The sequence below is a fragment of the Schistocerca gregaria genome, chromosome 2 (assembly GCF_023897955.1).
Source record: "Schistocerca gregaria isolate iqSchGreg1 chromosome 2, iqSchGreg1.2, whole genome shotgun sequence".
Classification (NCBI taxonomy): Eukaryota; Metazoa; Arthropoda; class Insecta; order Orthoptera; family Acrididae; genus Schistocerca; species Schistocerca gregaria.
Window position 1 is genome coordinate 411,982,430 of NC_064921.1, and position 22,196 is coordinate 412,004,625.

The 22,196-nt window shown below is 39.9% G+C and overlaps 1 protein-coding gene across 1 annotated transcript in view; it reads right to left on the minus strand.

The window, feature by feature from the left end:
- LOC126323251 (bifunctional methylenetetrahydrofolate dehydrogenase/cyclohydrolase, mitochondrial) overlaps positions 1–22,196 on the minus strand; it is a 30,293-nt gene that overhangs the window by 2,706 nt on the left and 5,391 nt on the right. Inside the window, exons 3-7 of the mRNA XM_049994635.1 lie at positions 21,950–22,059; positions 20,206–20,371; positions 19,470–19,562; positions 16,045–16,152; positions 11,569–11,694 (exon numbers count right to left, since the gene is read on the minus strand). Of these exons, the coding sequence (XP_049850592.1) occupies positions 11,569–11,694; positions 16,045–16,152; positions 19,470–19,562; positions 20,206–20,371; positions 21,950–22,059 (603 nt within the window). The remainder of the gene's footprint in view (positions 1–11,568; positions 11,695–16,044; positions 16,153–19,469; positions 19,563–20,205; positions 20,372–21,949; positions 22,060–22,196) is intronic.

The window sequence follows — 22,196 nt, forward strand, 5'->3', positions numbered from 1 at the left end:
TACTCTTAACCACATCAATCACTATGTATGGCAACCTGTGTCATGGAGGTAAAGCTGCATACTCAGTGCAGCGTAGTAGAGCGCATGGAGTTTCCAAATGTGAACCTGCTTCAAAGAATCATTTCAGGCTTAGACCATCAGCACAGCTTCATGGCACGAAATTCTGTCACCATGGGAAGCCACCCACTGAACTGGCTTTCACTGAAATGATATCATTCAAACAGTTGCACTATTTTGAGACAATAAACATTGTGGGCCTGCCTTTTAGTGGTTATTCACAAGCAACACCACCAGCTGATTATTGCTACCTTCAAATTATGGCTCATAGAGACATCAAGAAGAATACGACAAGAACTGTAAATGGGATTTCTGGAGGTTACTGGATGGGCTGTATTGACCCATAGTTTGCCATCATCTCTGAACGATCAATCTGCTTACTAAGCACAAATTACACACAGAAACCCCCCCTCCACTATGACATTTGAAGAACAAAGATAAGGGAACACCTGGCACAGAACCCAAATCAACGGCGTCAGGTTATCTCCACTAATGGTACAAGATTTGTCTGATACTTTAAGACCATCACAGAAGGATGCGAGGGGTGGAGGGTGACCAGCAAGCCACGCATTTCTTAGGCATTGCAGTCCATTATTTTCAGGATGAAAGTATATCAGTCATGTTTAGGACTGGTTTCAAGTGTAGAAATGCTTACCATACATCCATGATTAGCCCAGACAGTCCTAGTTCTTTTAGTGCCATCTGGGATCGCTAAAAACTTTTGTAGTTTGAGAGTTTTATTACAGGCAAGGATTTTTTAAATTTTAAACGTACCTTTTCAACATCACTTTTTTAAACATTTCCTTATGCCTGTGCCTCTCTCAGCTGACCTTTAAGCAAGCACTAATTTCGATGGGGAGCTACAGTTACCTGTTTAGCCACAATGTTTCACCTTAGTTACTTGACAACACCACAGGGGCTGTATGTTTATGTTTTTCTCAGGTGTGAAGTAACTTGTCTACACGTTTTTAACCATTTTATCTCTCTTTTTTTGCCTCATTGTTTAGGAGTGGGCAAAATAAAGTGTGTGTTTAGCTTTAACCTGCAACAGGAGTACAAATTTTTGAAACTGTGTAATGAGAGTAATAACACATGTTACCGCACACTATGTACTGTGGTACTTTGTGTTGGACATAAAGGATCAGTGATAATGAAGACTACATGATAACAGTTAAGCAAAGAAGTGCTATGAATGCCACTGCTTCATCAAACATACGAGTTTTCTTTAAAGCAGGAAATAACAATTTTGATAAAGTTAGTCAGTTTTAGTAGATACATTTAGTAACTGAAATTGCCTGGTCTTATGTAGAAGATAGTGCACAAGGTATTAATGAAATTATAAAAGCTTCCATAAATACCAATGACATACACTACATGATCAAAACTATCCGCACACCCCAAAAACATACGTTTTCATATTAGCTGCTTTGTGCTGCCACATACTCCATATCAGTGACCTCAGTAGACATTAGACATTGTGAGAGAGCAGAATGGGGTGCTCCGTGGAACTCATGGACTTCAAATGTGGTCAGGTGACGGTGTCACTTGTGTCATATGCCTGTACACGAGATTTCCACACTCCTAAACATCCTACATCCAATGCTTCCGATGCGATAGTGAAGTGGAAATGTGAAGGGGCACATACAACACTAAAGCATAGAGGCTGACCTTGTCTGTTGACTGACAGACTGTCGACAGTTGAAGGTCGTAATGAGTGACAGGCAGACATCTACCCACACCATCACACAGGAATTCTAAACTGCATCAGGATGCACTGCAAGTACTATGACAGATAGGCGAGAGATGAGAAAACTTTGATTTCATGGTTGAGTGGCTGCTCATAAGCCACACGTGCTGGTAAATACCAAACAACATCTTGCTTTGTGTAAGGAGCGTAAACGTTAGATGATTGAACAGTGGGAAAATGTGTGGAGTGATGAGCACACAATGTGGCGTTCTGATGGCAGGGTGTGGGTATAGCAAATGCCTGCTGAACATCACCTGCCAGCTAACAGTAAAATTTGGTGGTGGTGTTATAGTGTGGTCATGTTTTTCATGGAGGGGGGTTGCACCCCTTGTTGTTTTGCATGACACTGTCACAGCACAGGCATATACTGGTGTTTTAAGCAACTTCTTGTTTCCAATCTTAAAGAGCAATTCAGGGATGGCGATTGAGTCTTTCAACACGATCGAGCACCTGTTCATAATGCACAGCCTGTGGCAGACTGTTTACATGACAATAACATCCCTGTAATGGACTGGCCTGCACAGAGTCCTGGCCTGAATCCTATAGAATACCTTTGGGATGTTTTGGAACACCAACTTTTTGTCCCAAGCCTCGCTGACCAACCTCAATATCTCTCTCTCTCTCTCTCTCTCTCTCTCTCTCTCTCTTTGCAGCACTCCATGAAGAATTGGTTGTCATTCCCCAAGAAACCTTCCAGTATTTGATTAAACATGTGCCTACGAAAGTGGAAGCTGTCATCGAGGCTAAGGGTGGACCAACACCATATTTAATTCCAGCATTACTGATGGAGGGCGCCACGAACTTTTAAGTCATTTTCAGCCAGGTGTACGGATACTTTTGATCACTTTGTGTATTTCATGAATGTGCATTTTCCAACCAGGTAATTCAAAACATAAGGATATGTTGTGGTTCGAGCTCTGAGAAAGTACCACATACTACTTAGGAAAAATGAAAAACAATTTTTAAGGTGTTTCAAATAACACGTTCCATGTTACAGTATTTCTGAAATGGTTGAGTTAGCAATATCTTTGAGACATCTGCTCCAGTTGAAAGATCTTTCTCAATTATGAGTGCATATGGTCTGCAGAAAGGGGTAAACCTATAGTAGCTATTGTTAAAAATCTGCAAAATGTTAAAACTAATTCAGAGCTTCCTTGTTGAGAATTTTATTATGCATTACAACAAACAAACCATTTGTGAAAGAAGTGGTGCCTAGTGAAAAATCCATCTGAAAATATAAATTAAGTTTAATGTTTCAGTAAATTGTTCAGTAACTTTATGAATATGTTGTGGAATGGACCCATAAAACTATGGTAAGCCTAAGTGTAGAGGAGAAACCCTTCTTGGCAATATCAGAACAGGAACCTCCAACCCACTGTCGACATTTTGACAAGGGTTCACCTTTCGAGACAATTATGCACCAGTGAAACAGTGCCCCCTTTGTGATCATCATCTATCATGTGGCAGAAACCAACTGAATGAAATGGCCTGCTGTATATGTTGACATGACTGCTGCTGCTTGCTTCAGATCAGTTGGAATTTGCACTGTCTTGGCACACGAATTTTCCTCGCAGTTTATAACCTCTGATGGATCAACACCTACGAGCAAAAGAGCTCTCAGCGGCAACATTCTCAGCGGCAACATCTCTATCACTTTGTGGACAGCATGCCAATGCATCTAATCATGCATCAATGCACAGGGTGGAGCAAAGCTGTATTTAAACTCAGCACCAGTGCACGATTTCTCATATATGTATAAATGGACACTTCAAAACATACTTTTTTGTTATTGTTTTATTTTTATTTCACTCAAGTTTTTTGTTCCACTTGTTCCCTCAGAAACCTATACTATCAGGTGGTGCGAAACATTTTTTGATCAGTTTAGTGCATGTAAGAGGACTGGTGAATAATGACCTACTCTCTTGCATCTGATATATTTTATCCTGGGTAATCTGGCTTAGGGCTTTCCTGCCTGCTTTTAACAGAATGTCTCTTCTCCTCTGTTGCTGTTTCTCGACTGCATTTTCCATTCTCACTGTGTCAGCTTTCTCTTTACTCTTCCTCTATTGTGAGTAATAATGTATCCTCTCATGTAACGTAACACATATCATAAGCCGCTTAAGAATTTTCTTTATTGTAGTCTTCAGTACAATATTGTTAGCTGCAACAGGCAGAAGACTTCCTTTGTTGGTGCTGCACATTTTAGAGACTGATTGAGAAACTCGCACTGTGCCATTCTTCTTCTGCACACCAGTGTAGAAGTGTGGACAGAAATGCCTAAGTGAAAAATCCATGCAATATTCACATTTATTTGCATATAAATGCTAACTTCAGAATTGTCCTTTGTGTGCGACACTGCGTATAAGATTCTTGTGCTGATTTGAAGTTCTTGACTAGCATACTTTAGTGTTCACATTGCTTCAGCATAATCTTTCATCAGTTGTATCAATACCCACCTGTATTGTGATATATTATGAAATGATGGAATAAACTCTTACTGTTATTGTCAATTGTGGGTTTAAACTTTTTTGGAACAGTAGGCCTATCCTCGTCCAAAACAATCTTTCACTAATTTCGTTACATAATTACACGAGAAACAGGTTATTTTTGAGAATTTTCAAATGCTTACAAAACTATATTTTCTTAAGTTACCAGTTTGAGTGTTTTGGGTACTTAACTTATTTCATAGGGTATCAGTGTTTGTGGTTCACAGTTACTGCCAAAGAATACATCACCCCTCGAATTTCATCACATATCAATGCAAATAAACACGGGGTTTTTGAAAATTTTCAGAAGTTACCATTATCCTTTGTGTAGTCTATGAGTAATTTGTAGTAAATCGGTATTTGTGATTTAGTTACTGTGACAGGTATTCTAAGTAACATATTGTGTTACATCTAGTTTTCCCTTGAAGATGAATAGCCCTATATATTATCTACCTCTATCACAAATTAACTTATTTCCCGTTTGTTAACAAATATAATAAATCTCAGAATGTTTTAGGAAACTAGTAATTTTTACATTGGTTTGTGTGTTGCCTTAATAGAAATTTCATTGTGTGTATTTGCTTCAATTCTTATAGGGATTTAGCAAGTCTTAAGCTCAACAGATTAAAAGATTATTAGTAGGCTTAATTTAAAGTTATTGGTTCATTTGCCTTCTAATATAATGCACTAGCCAGAATGCAGCCCAACTGTGAATGCTGTTCTTGAACATGGAATGAATTGGCTGATGTTTGTAAGCAGCTAGAAATCGCATTGACTACTGTCAAATGATTGGCAGTTGGTGCTCCTGAGAATCAAGTACCTGTGATACCAGTACCAGAGGTACCTCAAGTTCTATCCTCTCCTGTGGATCCTGTCTCCTCTCAGAAAGTACAGGACCTGTCATTACTCTTCCACTTCACTGTGAGTGACGTGTCAACGGTAGATCTAGTTAACCTTTACAGGGTGGGCGAGGGCCCAGGTGTTGTACCAATCCCCCTAACTGACAAGTTTGAAGTGCTGTCTCACTGAAACTGAACCAGCAGGACTCACTTCACCCGAGGATAAAATCTCTTTGATTCAGTGTCAACAAGAAGCAAACACAAAAGTGTAGGAGTCTATTACTCGTTGGCAGTTCAGACATACAGCAAATGATGTTATGTGTTAGAGAAATGGCAGCAAGGGACAGGAAAGGATACTAGGTGCACTCAGTGTGTATGCCCAAGAGCCTCATTCATCATCTTATTGCAGAGGCTATTTCAACAGCCATTGAGGGAACATGGTGCTACTAACTGATGCCTGTTGTCTGGGTTCACAGGTCATTCTAGCAATAGGCAGAGAAGGTTGAGAAGACTGACCCTGTGTGTGGAGTTTCAACAAAGTTCAAAATTTACAGCATTGTTCTCCGAACTGATCCTAGCCCTTTGGTTCTGAGTCCAGTGGAAGGACTGAACCAGAAACTTTGAAGGTTCTGTGACAGACCATGATGTACATGCTGTAATTTCCTGGACTTGTCCCCCAGGGCTGAGAACTGAGACAACCATATGTGCCCCTGAATGGGTCAGGTTTGCACTAAACGTTAGAGGCTGCTCCTCGGGTAGCTGACTGTGTGCAGGGTACACACAAGGGTAATTAGGCAACTGTCCATACAATACAAATTACGAGAGCTGTAGGAAACCAAGAAGTATTGGTGTAAGATCGAAAGAAATGCCTCCCACAGTGACACTACTTAAATCCTAATGGTTAACTGCCGAAGCATTCACAACAAAGTGCCAGAGTTTGAAGCACACTTGAAAAGCAGTGAAGCTCACTTAACATTGTGTACAAAAAGCTGGTTGAAACCAGAAATCAAAAGCAATAAGATTTTTGGGGAATATCTGAGTGTATATTGAAAGGATGGAAAATGGAAAATAGAAGTGGTGTATTCGTAGCAGTAGACAAGACACTGAAATCCACTGAGATGGAAATTGAAGCTGCATGCGAGACTGTTTGGGCAAGACTCAGCACCAGAGGTGGATATAAAATGATAACTGGATCCTTCTACTGCTCACTAGACTAATCTCCTTATGTAACCAGAAGCTTTAAAGAACACCTCAGTTCATTTGTACACAAGTTCCAAATCATACTGTAATCATCGCTGGAGACTTTAATTATCCAATAATCAATTAGGAAAATTACACTTGTTAGTAATGGGCATGGTAAGACATTATGTGAAACATTACTAAATACCTTCTCTGAAAACTACCTAGAACAAATATTTAGGAACCCCACTCATGTTGAAAATATAGATGGATCTAAAGAATTGTACGATTTTAAAAAAATCCTAACTATTACATTATTTGAGAGATGTGTAAGAACAACATACTGTTGGAAAGTGCAAACTCTCGAGTTTTTCATGGTTCCCACTAGGTAGCAGGAATTTTCACCCACTTCAGTTCTAGCAGAAATGGTTTTGGGGCGACAGAAAGGGTTTTGTGTTCTTTGTTTTGCGCCGTGTGTGTCAGTAATGACTGTTCAGAAAGACTTTCTTACTATGTACGGTGTAGATCCTCTTGCAGCACAGAGCATGATAAAACGCCATAAACAAGTTGTTTGTGTAAAGGCAAATCGCTGGGTCATCCCCAAGTGTGACACAGACACCAAACTTATCAGTCAGTTTCACAAGGAGTCCCCAGAAATCTGTTTACTGTGCAGCTCAAAATGCTCCTGATGTCCATCTGCAGTGTGTTGTGTCGATATTTAAATGTGAAACCATACAAAATTCAGCCGCTGCAAGCTCTTCATGAATGTGACATGACAATGTGTGGAGTTCTGTAATTTTGTTCTTGGAAAGGTGGAGGATGACAGTTTTTTTCCAAGCTTAGTGTTTAGTGTCAAGGCAACAGTCCATTTAAATGGAAAGGTGATCCATCATAATGTAAGAATATGGGGTACATAATAACCACATGAAGTTGTACAACATGAGAGGGACTCTCAAAATTTAATTTGTTTTGTGCAGTTTCATGGGAAAATTTGTATGGTCCATTTTTCCTTTGGTGAGAACACTGTTACATATCTCTATATACTTGAGAAGTTTCTTTTCCCACATTTGGAGTGTGATTCAAATGACTTCCTTTACCAACAGGAAGGACCACTGCAACACTGGCATCTGGAAGGGATGGAATTTTTAAAACAAAGGATTACTGAACGCTGCATCAGTCACACTGGACCAAATTATTCAGCCTTACACTACTGGCCTCCATTATTAAGAACAATGGATGAATTGAGATATTGCATAACAGCAGCTGTGGAAGCTGTAGCTCAAGACATGCTCGCTGCAGTGTGGGAACAATCTGAATACCGCACTGACACATCGTGCACCTCAAGAGGGCATTTTGAACACCTATAAAAAGGTATGAAGGAGGGGAAAAAAGTTTCCCATTCATTAAAAAAAATTCATTGAATATGTTCATTACTTTTAGAAATATAGACGTGCCAAATCAGATTTTTTTTCATACACTGTATGTTGGATCAAATGGCAGTGAATAGACTTGACTTCTTTGAGGATGTCCATCTTGAAACTGGTATCAGTGATCAAGATGCGATTGTGGCAACAATGATGGCCGAAGTACAAAGGACGACTAAAACAAGCAGGAAGATATGTATGTTCAGTAAACTAGACAAAAAATCTAGTTGTGTCAAATCTCAATGAAGAACCTGAAACTTTCAGCACAGGGCAGAAGCATGTAGAGGAACTCTGGCTTAAGTTTAAAAGAATAGCTGAACATGCACTGGATAGATACATACCTAACAGGGCAATCCATTTTGGGAAGGAACCTCCATGGTATACAGTCACTGTAGAGAAACTTATAAAGAAACAGGTCACTGCATAATAGGTGTAAAATGAAGTGTCTTGCTGTAGACAGAGATACTGAATGAAACATTTGGTCAAAAGAGCAATGTTTAATGCCTTCAATGACCATTGTAGCAGAATACAGTCACGTTATCTTTCAAAAATCGTAACAAATTCTGGTCATATTTAAATGTTGTTAGTAGCACCAAAGTCAATGGCCAGTCTCTACAGAATGTGACAGGAACTGAAAGGACAAGCTGGAATTCTTAATCCCATATTCAAGTGTTCCTTTACAAAAGAAAATCCAGGAGAATTACCCTAATTTAATTCCCATACACTGAAAAAGATGAATGAAATAAATATTATTTTCAGTGGTATTGAGAAACAGCTGAAGCCGTTAAAATTGAACTAGCTCCAGGCCCTGATGGAATCCCTGTCAGATTTTATGCTGAATTTGTACCTATCTTAGATCCCTCCAACAAAAAACTATGCTCAGTTCTTGGAAAAGGCACAGGTCACACCTGTCCACAAGAAGGGTAGTAGAAGTGATCCATGAAACTCCCATCCAATATCCCCAACATTGATTTGTTGTAGAATCTTAGGACATATTTCGAGCTTAAACATAATGAGGTATCTTTAACAGAATGAACACCTCAACGGCAGCCAGCATTGATTCATTTTTTGGAATCATGTGAAACTCAACCCGTACTTTTCTCACAAGACATACTGAAAGCTTTGGTTGAGGGCAGTCACGTAGATGCAGTATTTCTTGATGGCCAAAAAACATTTGACACTGTACCACATCTATGTTTATTGTGAAAAGTACCATCATATGGGGTATCAAGTTGAATTTGTGACTGGATTGAGAACTTTTTGATAGCAACAATGCAACATGTTATCTTGGATGGAGGGTCATTGTCACATGTAGAAGTGTGTTGGGACACTTGCTGTTCATGTTTTATTTTAATACATTAGGAATAATATTAATGGTTACCACATACTTTTTGCAGATGATGCAGTTATCTATGATGGAGAACTATCTGAAAGATGCTGCATACATATTCAGTCAGATCTTGATAATATTTCAAAGTGGTGGAATGATTGACAACCACCTTTAAATGTTCAGAAATGTGAAACTGTGCACTTCACAATCAAAAAATTTTAGCATTTTATGACTATACTATCAATGAGTCACTGCTGGAATTGGCCAACTCTCACAAATATCTCTGGTTGTAACACTCTGTACAGATATGAAATGGAATAAACACACAGGCTCAGTTATGGGTAAAGCAGATGTTAGACTTTAGATGTTTGGTAGAATAATGGGGAAGTGCAATGAATCTACAAAAGAGACTTACAAATCACTCATGTGACTAATTCTAGAATACTGCTTAAGTGCGTGGGGCCCATACCAAACAGGACTAAGAGAGGATTTGAATGTATCCAGAGAAGGGCAGCACAAATGGTCAAAGGTTTGAGTCATGGCAGAGAGTGACAGAGATACTAAAGGAACTGAACTGGAAGACTCTAAGATCCTGAGAAAGTCTATTAAAGTTTCAAGGACAGGCTTTACATGATTAAGAATATACTACAACACCCTGCATATCACTCACACAGGGACTGTGAGGACAAGATTAGGATAATTACTGTAACGGGACATGATGCAGGTGGTCCACAATTATGTTCACGTAGTTCTCTGCCGAAATGATGCCTTCGATTAACACACACACACACACACACACACACACACACACACACACACACACACACACACACACGAGCCAAAACATTACCACCAATTTAATAATGTGTTGTTCCACTTTTCAAACACAGTACAACAGAGATTCTGCTTGGGATGGATTGCCCAAGTCTTGACAGGACTGCAGAAGTACGTGGCACCAGACGTGTATGCACAGGTCAAGCAATTCCCATACACCATGAGAGGGTGGTTTGCAGGCACACAGCTGCCACCCGGTATGTTTTCCAATGGGTACACATCCGGCATATTTGCTGGCTAAGACACCGATGTTAGTTCATTTAAAGCTCCTCAAACCACAATAGCATGACTCTGACCTTGCAAAATGGACAGTTATCTTGCTAGAAGATGTCGTAACTGTAGGAGGAATTGATTCAGGTGGTCCACAATAATGTTCATGTTCTGCCAACATGATGCCTTTGATGACCACCACAAATAACATGGAAGACTAACTCAGGGTATCCCCACAGCATAATCTGCTCTCACCAGCCTGCATCTGTGGCTCAGTGCATGTTTTGTATAACCATTCTCCTAGATGACTGTGTGTAAAGACCCAACAATCTACCTGGTGTAACAAGATACACAATTCATTCAACAGGTGAAATGGTTATACTGATCCACAGTGAAATCTCAGTAACGCTGTGACGACTGCAATCATAACTGATAATGTTGTTGGGTCAACACAGGAACACATAGGGATCATGTGACATGGAACTCCATGTTCAACAATGGCCTTTGAATGGAGTGCTCCGAAACACTTTCCTGCACCAGCCTTGTACTCTGTTATCTGATCTGCCACAGATCACTGCCTATTCTGGATTACGTAGTGGGGGTTCCTCCAACCTCTACATTTTATCATGATGTCATTCAATATCATAAGCCCTACGTGTTACTTCATCCTTCAACCATTTTCCATAGCTGCTCACAACAGAAGTATGCCAACAGGTGACCAGCTTCGCCATTTCAGCGATTCTTGTTTCCAGTTGCAGCACTACAACAATGTGACCTTTGTTGGTTGGTCGGTTGGTTTTTGGGGAAGGAGACCAGACAGCGTGGTCATCGGTCTCATCGGATTATGGAAGGAAGTCAGCCATGCCCTTTTCAGAGGAACCATCCCAGCATTTGCCTGGAGTGATTTAGGGAAATCACAGGAAACCTAAATCAGGATGGCCGGACACGAGATTGAACTGTCGTCCTCCCGAATGCGAGTCCAGTGTCTAAGCACTGCGCCACCTCGCTCGGTGTGACCTTTGTCAAAAATCACTTATATCGGTGGATTTCCATATTTGCAACACATATTTTCACTATAATGATTGCCCATTAGCATCTCTTTTGCTTACATTCTTTCCTTACTGCATCATGCACCTGCAACACCACCAGGAGGCATTCAACCTCACAGTGGGCAGTGATCATAATGTTTTTGCACATCAGTGTATACGACTCTCCTCCTTTAAGGTAACTGATACCTGTGATGGTAGTAAGGGTTTGTAGCCTCATTATTAAAATTTGAATAACTACTAAATCATGGTTGGGCAGGACACACAACAAATTTAAAATAAGGGATTCTGTATATTAACAAACCAAAATCCAATGCACTGATTTCTAGTCCTTGCAATATATTAGCAATCCATCAAACACAAGCAAAGACCCAGTTCTACCATTTTTTTTTTTTTTGTGAAGTAACACTGCTTACCTTCATAGTCAACATCACCAACTAGTTTTGATTTTCCAGTTTTAACATCCTTTATTCTTGTAATTCCAACATCAATGACACAACAACCTTTCTTCACCATATCTGCCCGTATTAAATTTGGAACACCTGAAATGCAGTTAATACATATTTGAAAAACTCTGCAGTCAATAAGTCATTCACCTTGTATTAAATGATTTTTACATTCTAGTAAAACAAAATAGAAGTTCTGATGTGAGCAGCAATCCATGGTGGGTGGTGGGCATAAGGAAGAGGCACGAGTTAGGAAGGGGGAAGGATAGCAGGGTAGGGGTGGGGAAAGGTGGCGTGCTACCTGCGAGAGCATGCAGGGATGTGGTGGGGACAGGATAGGGCTGCTGGGTGTACAGTCAGGATGCTGTTTTGAGGTTGAGGGAGAAAGGGGAAGGGGGAGGGAGGGAGGAGAGGCAGCAAGGAGCAGAAAAGGGAGAGGGGAGAACTAGAGAAGAGAAGAACCTTTAGATGGCATTGGTGGAATTGAAGGTGAGGGCTGTGCTGGATTGGGAGCAGGGAAGGAGCTGGAGAACAGTCATTAGCAGAGGGAGGGGCTGGGGGAGATTATAAGAATGAAGGATATACTGTAGGGATATGTTGTGCATTTCAGAAAATGCTGGTGTTGATAGGAAGGATCCACTTGACAAATTCTGTAAAGCAGTCATTGAACTGAACCACATCAAGTTGGGCGGCACGTTCAGGGTTTGGCTGGTCCAGCTGTCTTGACACAGTTTGGCAGCAGTAGCCATTCACATGAACAATTATACCCACTGTCCCCTATCTTCACACATATCCACTCACTGACCTGCTTCCCACTATTACCATCTTTTCATTATTTCTTTTTAAGCTCTGTATTCATGTGGATTTAGTTTTTTTTTCTTTTCTTTTTGCTTTCACTGTCGGCCTTAGTCCCTCAGCTCTCACCATTTTCCCCATTACCTTATCCTCCGTCTTTTTTGTGAATTTTTCCACATATTTTTACATGTTTCCTTATATCCCACTGAAGCTTCTTGCTCCTTCCACCTACACCAATACAAAAAAGTTTCCCTATCCCTAGCCAGAACCTAGTCCCACAAACTGTTCCTGCATTATTGCCTAGCTCATGGCATCTACCCGACAACCAAATTACCAATATCCAGGTGTAGCCTCTCCTTCCACAGTGACCTCTATCTCTTCAAATTCTGTCAGGCCATTGCCCTCACCAACCTAATCCTACAAAAATATGTAAATCAGGCCCAAACCTCATTTCAACACCTTCTCTCCACCCATAAAATTCTCCTGTTCTGCAATCCCAAATTCGTAAATCCCATCTCCCAGATTGAAACTCTTGCCCTACTGGAACTAAACTAGCATGCACAATGCCATCTCAAAAAACTTCTCCAACCTGTTCACCACCTCTTCCCCCCTGGACTACCGCTAGCAACCAGCTCGATGACAGCATCCATCGAATCTCTCCCTCATCCCCTCCTTGCTGGCAAACCAAGCCTCACACTACATTTACCACACCCCTCAATTTTCCTTTCACCACCGTACGGAATTCACAACGAAAACAAATCCAAAACACTGTCATGAACCTGTCCTCCAAAGTCCCCGAGTCCCAAAGAAGCACTGATCCTTTCAAAAGGACCTACCTTCTGCCCCACTCCCAAATTCAATCACTATGGGCTTGTTGAAGACCACCTCTCCCCCTCCCAGTCTGTAGAGTGGAAATACTTTCTGCCACTAACCCTATCACTAAGCCTCAACCTAAAAAAATTGAATCCTGCCTGACTCAGTTCACTCCTCTATCCCAACTCTGATCCACCCCCATTGCTCCCAAATCACTCTTTGTTAACTTTCCAGAATTTCCTAACTTTACAGGTCACCTCACCGTCATTCCCCAAATCCTTCATCATGGAAACCAACCTCACTCTCCATCACCAAAAACTGATCTCAGACTTATAATCCTACTTCCAGAAAACAGTACTGTGGTTATGAACCACAAGGATTACCTGGCAAAGGGTCTCAAACTAGCCATTTGACACATCCACCTATAAAACCTACCACAGTGACCCAATTCCCAAAATCCATCAGGATCTCCAGTCCTTAGGCCCATCCCACAACCTCTCCTTACCCCACCACTTGCAGTACTCCTATGTGCTTCCTGAAGTCCATGAACTCAACCACCCTGGGAGCCCCATTGTGTCTGGTTACTGCATCCCCACAGAAAGGATCTATGATCTCATGGACCAACACTTTCAACCTACTACTTGTAACCTACTGCCCCATGCAAAAGACACCAATCATTTCCTCCGCCAATTCTTCTCGGTTTCTGACCCTTTACCACCCAGCACTCTGCTCATCAGTGTTGATGCCATCTTTGCACTCTACATTAACATCCTCCATAGCCACATTGCTGCTGAACACTACTTTTCCCAACACCAAATTGATTCTAAACCTAAAACTTCCTTCCTAGTTGCCATGATCAACTACAGCCTCCCCCACAATTACTTCTCCTTTGAAGGCATCACATAAAACAAATTTGTGGTACTGCAATGGGCATCCACATGACAACATCCTACGCCAACCTATTTGTGGGTCATGCAGAGGATCATTCGTAACCACCCACAACCTCAAAATATTCACCTGGTTCAGATTCACTGATGACATTTTTGTGATTGGACTGAAGGTGAGGACAACCTATTCCCATTCCTCAAGAACCTAAACACTTTCTGTCCAATATGCTTCACCTAGCCTTCCTCAACCCAACAAGCCACCTTCCTTAATGTTGATCTTGACCTCAAGGATGGCTTCATAGTACCTCTGTTCACATCTACCCTACCAAGCATGAACAATACCTCCACTTCGACAGCTGCCACCCATTCCACACCAAGAAGTCCCTTCCACACAGCCTAGCCATCTGTGGCTGTCAAATCTGCAGTAAAGTTCAGTCTCCTTCCAAATATAGTAAGAGTCTCACTGAGGCCTTCACAGACTGACATCACCCTCCCAATTTTGTACAGAAACAGATCTCCCATGCCTTGTCCCTTCAGTCACCTACCACCTCTCATAAGCCTGCTGTCTGGCCACAAAGGAGCACTGCAGTGGAGCAATTTAATCACATTCTCTGCCAGGGTTTTGATCGCATTTCATCATGACCTGAAATTAAGAATATTCTACACCATCTACCACCCCCCCCCCCCCTTTCCAGTGATACTCTGCCACCCATCGAACCTACACAACGTCCTTGTTTTGTGTCAGTACGTACTGGTACCTCTGACAAAAAGAAATCTGAACTGCAGATTTTGAAATGTGGTATGACAGAACTTCATATTTTACTAGGGCATATGCTACATTTACATTTCCAAAATGTGCAAAAGGTGTTAAATTAATGTTTTCAGAAGTCAGTTTTTAACACCCCCTCCTGGAAGGCAACAGTATTGGAACCTCCCCCCCCCCCCCTTCTAAATCAAACACTGTCCTTGTCCATCCCTACCCCCAACCCCTCACCTCGTGGCTCTTATCCCTGCAATAGACCTACATGCAAGACCTGTCCCATACACCAATTACTGAATAAAAAGTCTGTGAGTAGCAGGCTGCTATGGCCAGCAAAGGAGGATGATTGTGGTACACTCTTGTTTTTGAATAAATAGTTTTTTTGTTTGTCCTACCAGAAAATTAGTAGTAGTAGTAGTAGTAGTAGTAGTAGTACGGAATCAATTATTGCTTGTGCAACCAACTTAACTCAAGCTCCCCCAACTAGCTTTTTCAAGACATATTACTCATTACAGTTAATACTTTTCTCAAAATAACTCACTAATAACAGTTCATAAAAATATGAAACAGCTGGAACAAGCAGAGGAAAAGTGCAGATTACCTCACTTCACATTATTATGTTTCTGTGTAAATTATTCTATACTAAGTGCCCACAGCAATAAAAACAAAATAAAGATAGGAAAGATTCATAAAAATTAAAAAAAAAAAAACGATTACTGTAGTGTAAGATAATCATTTTTTTAACATACATTTTCACATTATCAATTTTAATCAATCCACTTGGATGGAATAAAATGTGGCATTTTGCTGAAAAGATGAGACTGCTTTACTGAGAAAATTCTGTTCATCAGACTAATATCATTTAAATTAATTTGTCTGTTGAGATAAGTACTGCTAATATATGACACACTGCTGAGCAAAGCTGACAGTCAGGAACATGCACCATTTTCTGTCTGCCTTATTGTTTTGCAGGGGTGGGGGGGGGGGGGGGGGGCAGGAGGTCCATTGCAGCTTTATACAAATAGGAAGGGTGAGGAAATACATTTACGACAATGAAGAATAGAAATGTTATAATTTTTATTTGAAGAATGTCTACCATTCTTTACTGCAAGGTTTGGACTATGTATTAAGGCCTTTAATAGGTGTGTTCCTTTTGAATAAAAAGTTTTGGCTTATGTGAAACTTGCTTACCTGCAGCTGAAACTATTATATCAGCATGTTTTGTCAGTGTAGCAAGCTGTGAAGGTGGTGTATATCTATGACAGATTGTTGTTGTAGCATCCATTGCTGAAGTTTCTCCTGCAACAGAATTTACTTTATGCGCATAGAGATGGTAGCATCTATATGTATATACACAAAGTTTTATGTTTCCAGTGACTAGAGCAGCTACTAAATAACTTCCGAAAAATTATATAAAAAATGCAATCAAATAAAAACCGTATGTATTCAACAGTTCTAACCATCATATTACACTTCTAATCCCACTCTGTAACACAAAGATGCAGCGGCTTCATTCAAATTAAGATGACTGAAAGGAAAGGGCCTTTTTTTTGTATTTTATCACAATTAACAATCACATTTAGAAGTCAAACACAAAGGATTTCAAAATTAAAAGAGCACCTTTCATATTTTTATTACAGAAAAAAATGATTATATCTTCTCTGGTTATCAGCTGAGTTAAGGCAGTGTCCTGTGGCAATATTTCAACAAAGTTTCTACTCGTGATCTTCAGGCAAAACATTGGACTCATGTCCATTGCTTGTCTTTATAGCCACTGGACTGTAAGTTCCTCTGCCTCATCTGCAATGGCTGTGCCAATTATGAATCTTCGGAAGGGGTGTCACAGATGGTGGGGGGAGGGGAAAGAGCTGCAGATGGTAGTGAAGAAGCATTCTCAGAGAACTGGAGGGTCAAATCATCACATCCTAGCTATCTATTCCATCTGCCGCCATGGTCAACTTCACATCAGAGTGCTTTTGGCATGTTTTTTTGCAACTGGCACATCTCACGTGGAGCACAGTTGGAAACTACTATCCTGGTTGATAAGATCATCATGAACCTAATCTTCACTGCCCCTTGATGATTGAGAGACGGAACCTGTCCCCTGGTTGCACATGTTTCATGTTCTGCACAGCACCCTGGTCTGTTCTAAGTTAAACACACTACCTTTCTTGAGGCTGTGCTCTGCTCTCCATAATCCTGGCAATCTCTGCCACATAAGGAAAGAACACCAGACACTTTGTGTCTTTGTCCAGGTCATCATCTTTCTTCTTCTCACTTGGCTGGAGAGTGCGTCTTATCTGTGTCTTTGAGCAGCCTTTCCTTTGAGAGATTTCCCCCACAAGTGCTGCAATTCAAGAGTGTAGACTCCTTGTCACTTATGTCTCACATTCTATGCACCAAGATAGTGAGCATAGATTTCAGTTGTGCTGGACGGCAGCAGCTACTGGTGTTTTGGTACAGCTGCCACCATCCAGCACAAGGGATATACGTGCTCACAACCTTGGTGCACAGAGTACAAGGGAACAAGGAGCGTCTACCCAACAAGTTACATCATCCTCGGGACACCTTTCACAGTAACAGCAACTCAGAGATATGATCTACAGCCAAGCAATGAAATAACCTGGAAGAAGAGTAACCAACTGGCATTCCTTCCACATGTTGGATCAGCCAGGTCCAGGACTGCCAGGATTCTGGAGAAAAATAATGTCAAAACCATTCCCACCTAAAATCAAAACTACACTCAGCTCAATGAAAGACAAATTAGGACTACCATCGTAAGGAGTCAATAGCATCAATTGTTATCGTGACAAACAATACATCGACCAGATGCAATGGTGTATTTCACAGTGCTATTCAGAATGTGGGAAGTGTTAACCTCGGCCAAACAAACAAATCTGTAGTCACAGAGCTCAGCATCAATGAAGGTAATATGTTTAACTTTGAACATACCAGGGTGCTGTGCCAGGCGAATGGGTTCTGTGATGATTACCAAAGAGGCAGTTCAGACACAGGTCCATGATGATCTTGTTTCCATGTATCCACATGGAAATGATCAGTGGTCATCAAGGCATGTATATTCATAAATGTGTGGCATCTCTTGCTTCAGATATGTCCAAAAGATCAGAAAACACACACACACACACACACACACACACACACACACACACACACACACACACACACACACAATTTGATTTCTCTAGATAGAGTACATTCCAACACTTTATTTGAGTATTTGGAAACTGAATAACAGCTTTGAAATAGTTATGCTATATTTTTTTTCCTTTTCTTTTGTTAATGATACTGTTATTTATTGTCTTACCAATACTAGAATGCAAGGAGTGAATACTGTTTAAGTGTAACGTAAGTTTGATTTCTGCAACAACACGTAGCATCACTGTTATAAGCAGATTTGCGAATGGCACAAAAAGTGTTCAAAGCTGCATCTGCAAGTGCAGGATCACTTTACATTTTTAATTACCAGATGAAAATTTGAAACTAATATGTTATGTGTTGCTCAATGCTGACACACATCCTTTACTTAGACAATATGGGAATGGTTTCTCAAGACTACACTGTACCATATTTCAAAATTATGAAAAGCCTTATAAATGATACTAGATATGATGCAATTATTTCAGATACATACAATAATCCTTTTGCATTTCCATTAATTTTAATAATCAAAAAATGAATGTCTCTTCATCTCTAGATTATTCTTCAGAACATCTAAATGTCATCAGTAGTCTTTGTATGTACATATGTTTGACATTTTTCTTCATGTATTATTCAGTCAAAATTCATTTATTTCATGTATCTTTAGCTTACTGATTTTACCAATTTAAGTCACAATCTCTTCCCAAATACTGTTATTTTTTGTCTTGCCAATCGTGGTTTTTAGAAACTTTATCCAAGCAACTTAGTCGTCTCATACTCCTTTCATTGTGCTTTCAGTAGTAAAAAACTTCATGTTAGGCACCCTTCACCAAGTAGTTCAATTTCTGGTCTCCCATAACACCATCAAAACTGTCATAAATCACAAAACCACATGTGTCCTTAGCATACAGGTCTATTCAAAAATCATTACAAGATTTTTGATTCTTCTCCAGGAGCTGATGAAATAAAGATTAAAACAGTCTTAGATCTACCCAATCTCCTTTCTGCAAGTGCCCTTACTTTATGGTCTCTCTCTCTCTCTCTCTCTCTCTCTCTCTCTCTCTCTCTCTCTCTCTGTGTGTGTGTGTGTGTGTGTGTGTGTGTGTGTGTGTGTGTGTGTGTGTGTGTGTGTGTGTGTGTGTGTTATTTTGGATCTTACAGGCACTAATTTTTTTCCATCAAGGAAAAAACTTATCTTTCTCCTTGACATACCATAAAAGCTTCCAACCACTGCCCCAACAATGGAGATAATACAAGAATGCTGCTGTGAACTCTGAAATTTTGGAGCAATTAACACTTAACACAAAAACTAAAGAAAGAACAGGTCCATTACCTGTTAGTGTATGCAAATTCAACATTTTTGTTGTTCTTGAAATTGTGTTGCACTATATTAGAGACTAGTATTGTACAATTTTATGATACCCATAACGGCTCTTAAAATCTGAGAATGAACATACCTTGACCATCAGCATGAAGCAGCATAGCTATGGGCATGCCAACATTCTTTGATCTGCCACAAACTACAGCATTCTTCCCAAATGTCTCTACACCTATGAAACATAATAAAAATTAATAGCCAAGCTATTTCACTGAAACTTACTTCTTAACTATTATGAGAACAAAAGTAAATGAACACTAAGAATTATTTCTTTACTTTTTCTACTTTTGCCTCCATTGAATTAAACAGTAACAAATAATAAAGACAACAATGTGTGACAAAAATGGACTGCCACTTACTATAAACAAGACATGTTACGTTGCAGACAGGCACTGTTCAAAGCCACTTACATAAAAAGCTTTAGGCCACAGCCTTCATCAGCAAAATAGATAAACTCAATTCATATATACAAGCAAGCACACCTTGTGCACACATGACCAACAATTCCAGCATTCGATCCAAGATGCTGGAGCTGGTGGTCATATATATGTGTGAAGTGTGCTTGTTGTGTATATGAATCGTGTAGTTTGTAAGTTTCTTTTGCTGATGAAGGCTGTTGCTGAAAGCATTACATATGTGTCTTAATTGTGCCTGTCTGCAACTTATAAACAGAAAATCTCTTGTAAAATGAAGTGATCTGCATAAATTGCTATCACAAACCTAGAAAATGATCACTTCATATAACCCAACACCAAAAACATTTATACGAACAGAACAGTTAAATCCTACCACTTGTTACAAGCAATAGTACAAACCTGATCTCTTAATCAATTCTTGCACACCCAGAGGAGTGCATGGAATTAAGGTTTTCATATCCAAACAGAATCTACCAACATTGACAATATTAAATCCATCAACATCCTTGTGTGGAGCAACAGCATTACATATTGCCCTTTCAGTTATATGCTCTGGCAGAGGCAACTGAAAGGAAAATACAAACTTAAGATGAACAATGTCTGCATTGCAACACAAGCAGATGTACATTTTTCAAGATGAAAATTCTAATGTGCAAGAGAGACACAAAGGTGTATATACATCATATTTTCATTGTATGTTTCCAAGAACCTCTCTTAAAGGAAAGCTGGGGGGTGGGGGGATGATGCGAGATAAAGAAAGAAAAGATGGAAGGAAAATTAGGGTTGAGCATTCCATTGATAACAAACTTGTGGTGGGAAATAAAACTGGCCATGTTCTTTTCAAAGTAACAAAGTAATGATCCCAGCATTTGCCTCAAGTGATTTATGGAGAGTACAGATAACTTGCCATTGCGATACATCACTCAGTGCCATTTCTATTTGGGAACAGTGAGAGAAGGCAGGATAGAAGTAGAAAGTGAACTGTGTCCATTGCCTGATAGATTTTTCTTGCACAGCACCAACAATCATTGCAAAGCTACAAAATCATATGAAAAGTGAATATTGGACAACAACTGCGTACAAGATGAGATAATGTATGAAGCTAGTACAAGCCATACTAGTAATTTATTCCAAAAGCAAACTGCAGCTGTTACAGCATGTACTTGTTTGCACCATAATCACATCCAATACTAATGCTAATGCACAATTTCCTATGTCTATATGACCATATAACCATCTATCTACCCCAGGAAATTGTTATATAACTTTTATTCATAATTTAAATGGCTTAATCACTGACTTGATGTATTCTGTTGCTAACTGGCATTTGCAATGCCCAAAAGAAGGAAATAATTTTCACCTTGTAATGTAAGTGTAACTCAAGAATCTGAAGAACAGTGAAACACAATAATCCATCCATCAATGAAAATAAACTATTAATGGTATTTCAGTGTTTTACCTACAATACTAAATACTATCGAACATAGATTTATGTATCAGGAAGTCGTTTCTGAAAGTATTTGTTTGGAGTGTAGCCATGTATGGAAGTGAAACATGGACGATAAATAGTTTGGACAAGAAGAGAATAGAAGCTTTCGAAATGTGGTGCTACAGAAGAATGCTGAAGATCAAATGGGTGGATCACATAACTAATGAGGAAGTATTGAATAGGATTGGGGAGAAGAGAAGTTTGTGGCACAACTTGACCAGAAGAAGGGATCAGTTGGTAGGACATGTTCTGAGGCATCAAGGGATCACCAATTTGGTATTGGAGGGCAGTGTGGAGGGTAAAAATCGTAGAGGGAGACCAAGAGATGAGTACAGTAATCAGATTCAGAAGGATGTAGGCTGCAGTAGGTACTGATAGATGAAGAAGCTTGCACAGGATAGAGTAGCATGGAGAGCTGCATCAAACCAGTCTCAGGACTGAAGACCACAACAACAACAACAACAACTAAATTTTTGTTAATTATTTGTTTGTACTATACAAGAGAATGTATGAAGCATTCACTATAAGCAATATCTGCAGTGCATAGTGAAGACAAGAGAAAGCATTAGGGCAAGGTTTTGGGCCCCCCCCCCCCCTCAATTAAACAGCTCACTGCTTTAAGTGCCTTCTTGCAAGTGCTATTTCCACTATTACCTGAACAAGTATGCCATCCACTGCCACATCTTCATTTAACTGCTGTATATGGTCCAGTAATTCCTGTTCTGTTACAGTGTCTGCTAAAGCTATTGTACTTGTAGTTATACCTGGAAATTAATTTATTTAATCAGTTATTAGCTCTAAATATTTAATCTATCATGCAGATATAATATATACACCACAGCAGTTGTCTCTGCTTAAAAATCAACTTATTTACTATATAACACAACAAATAATTTTAAAT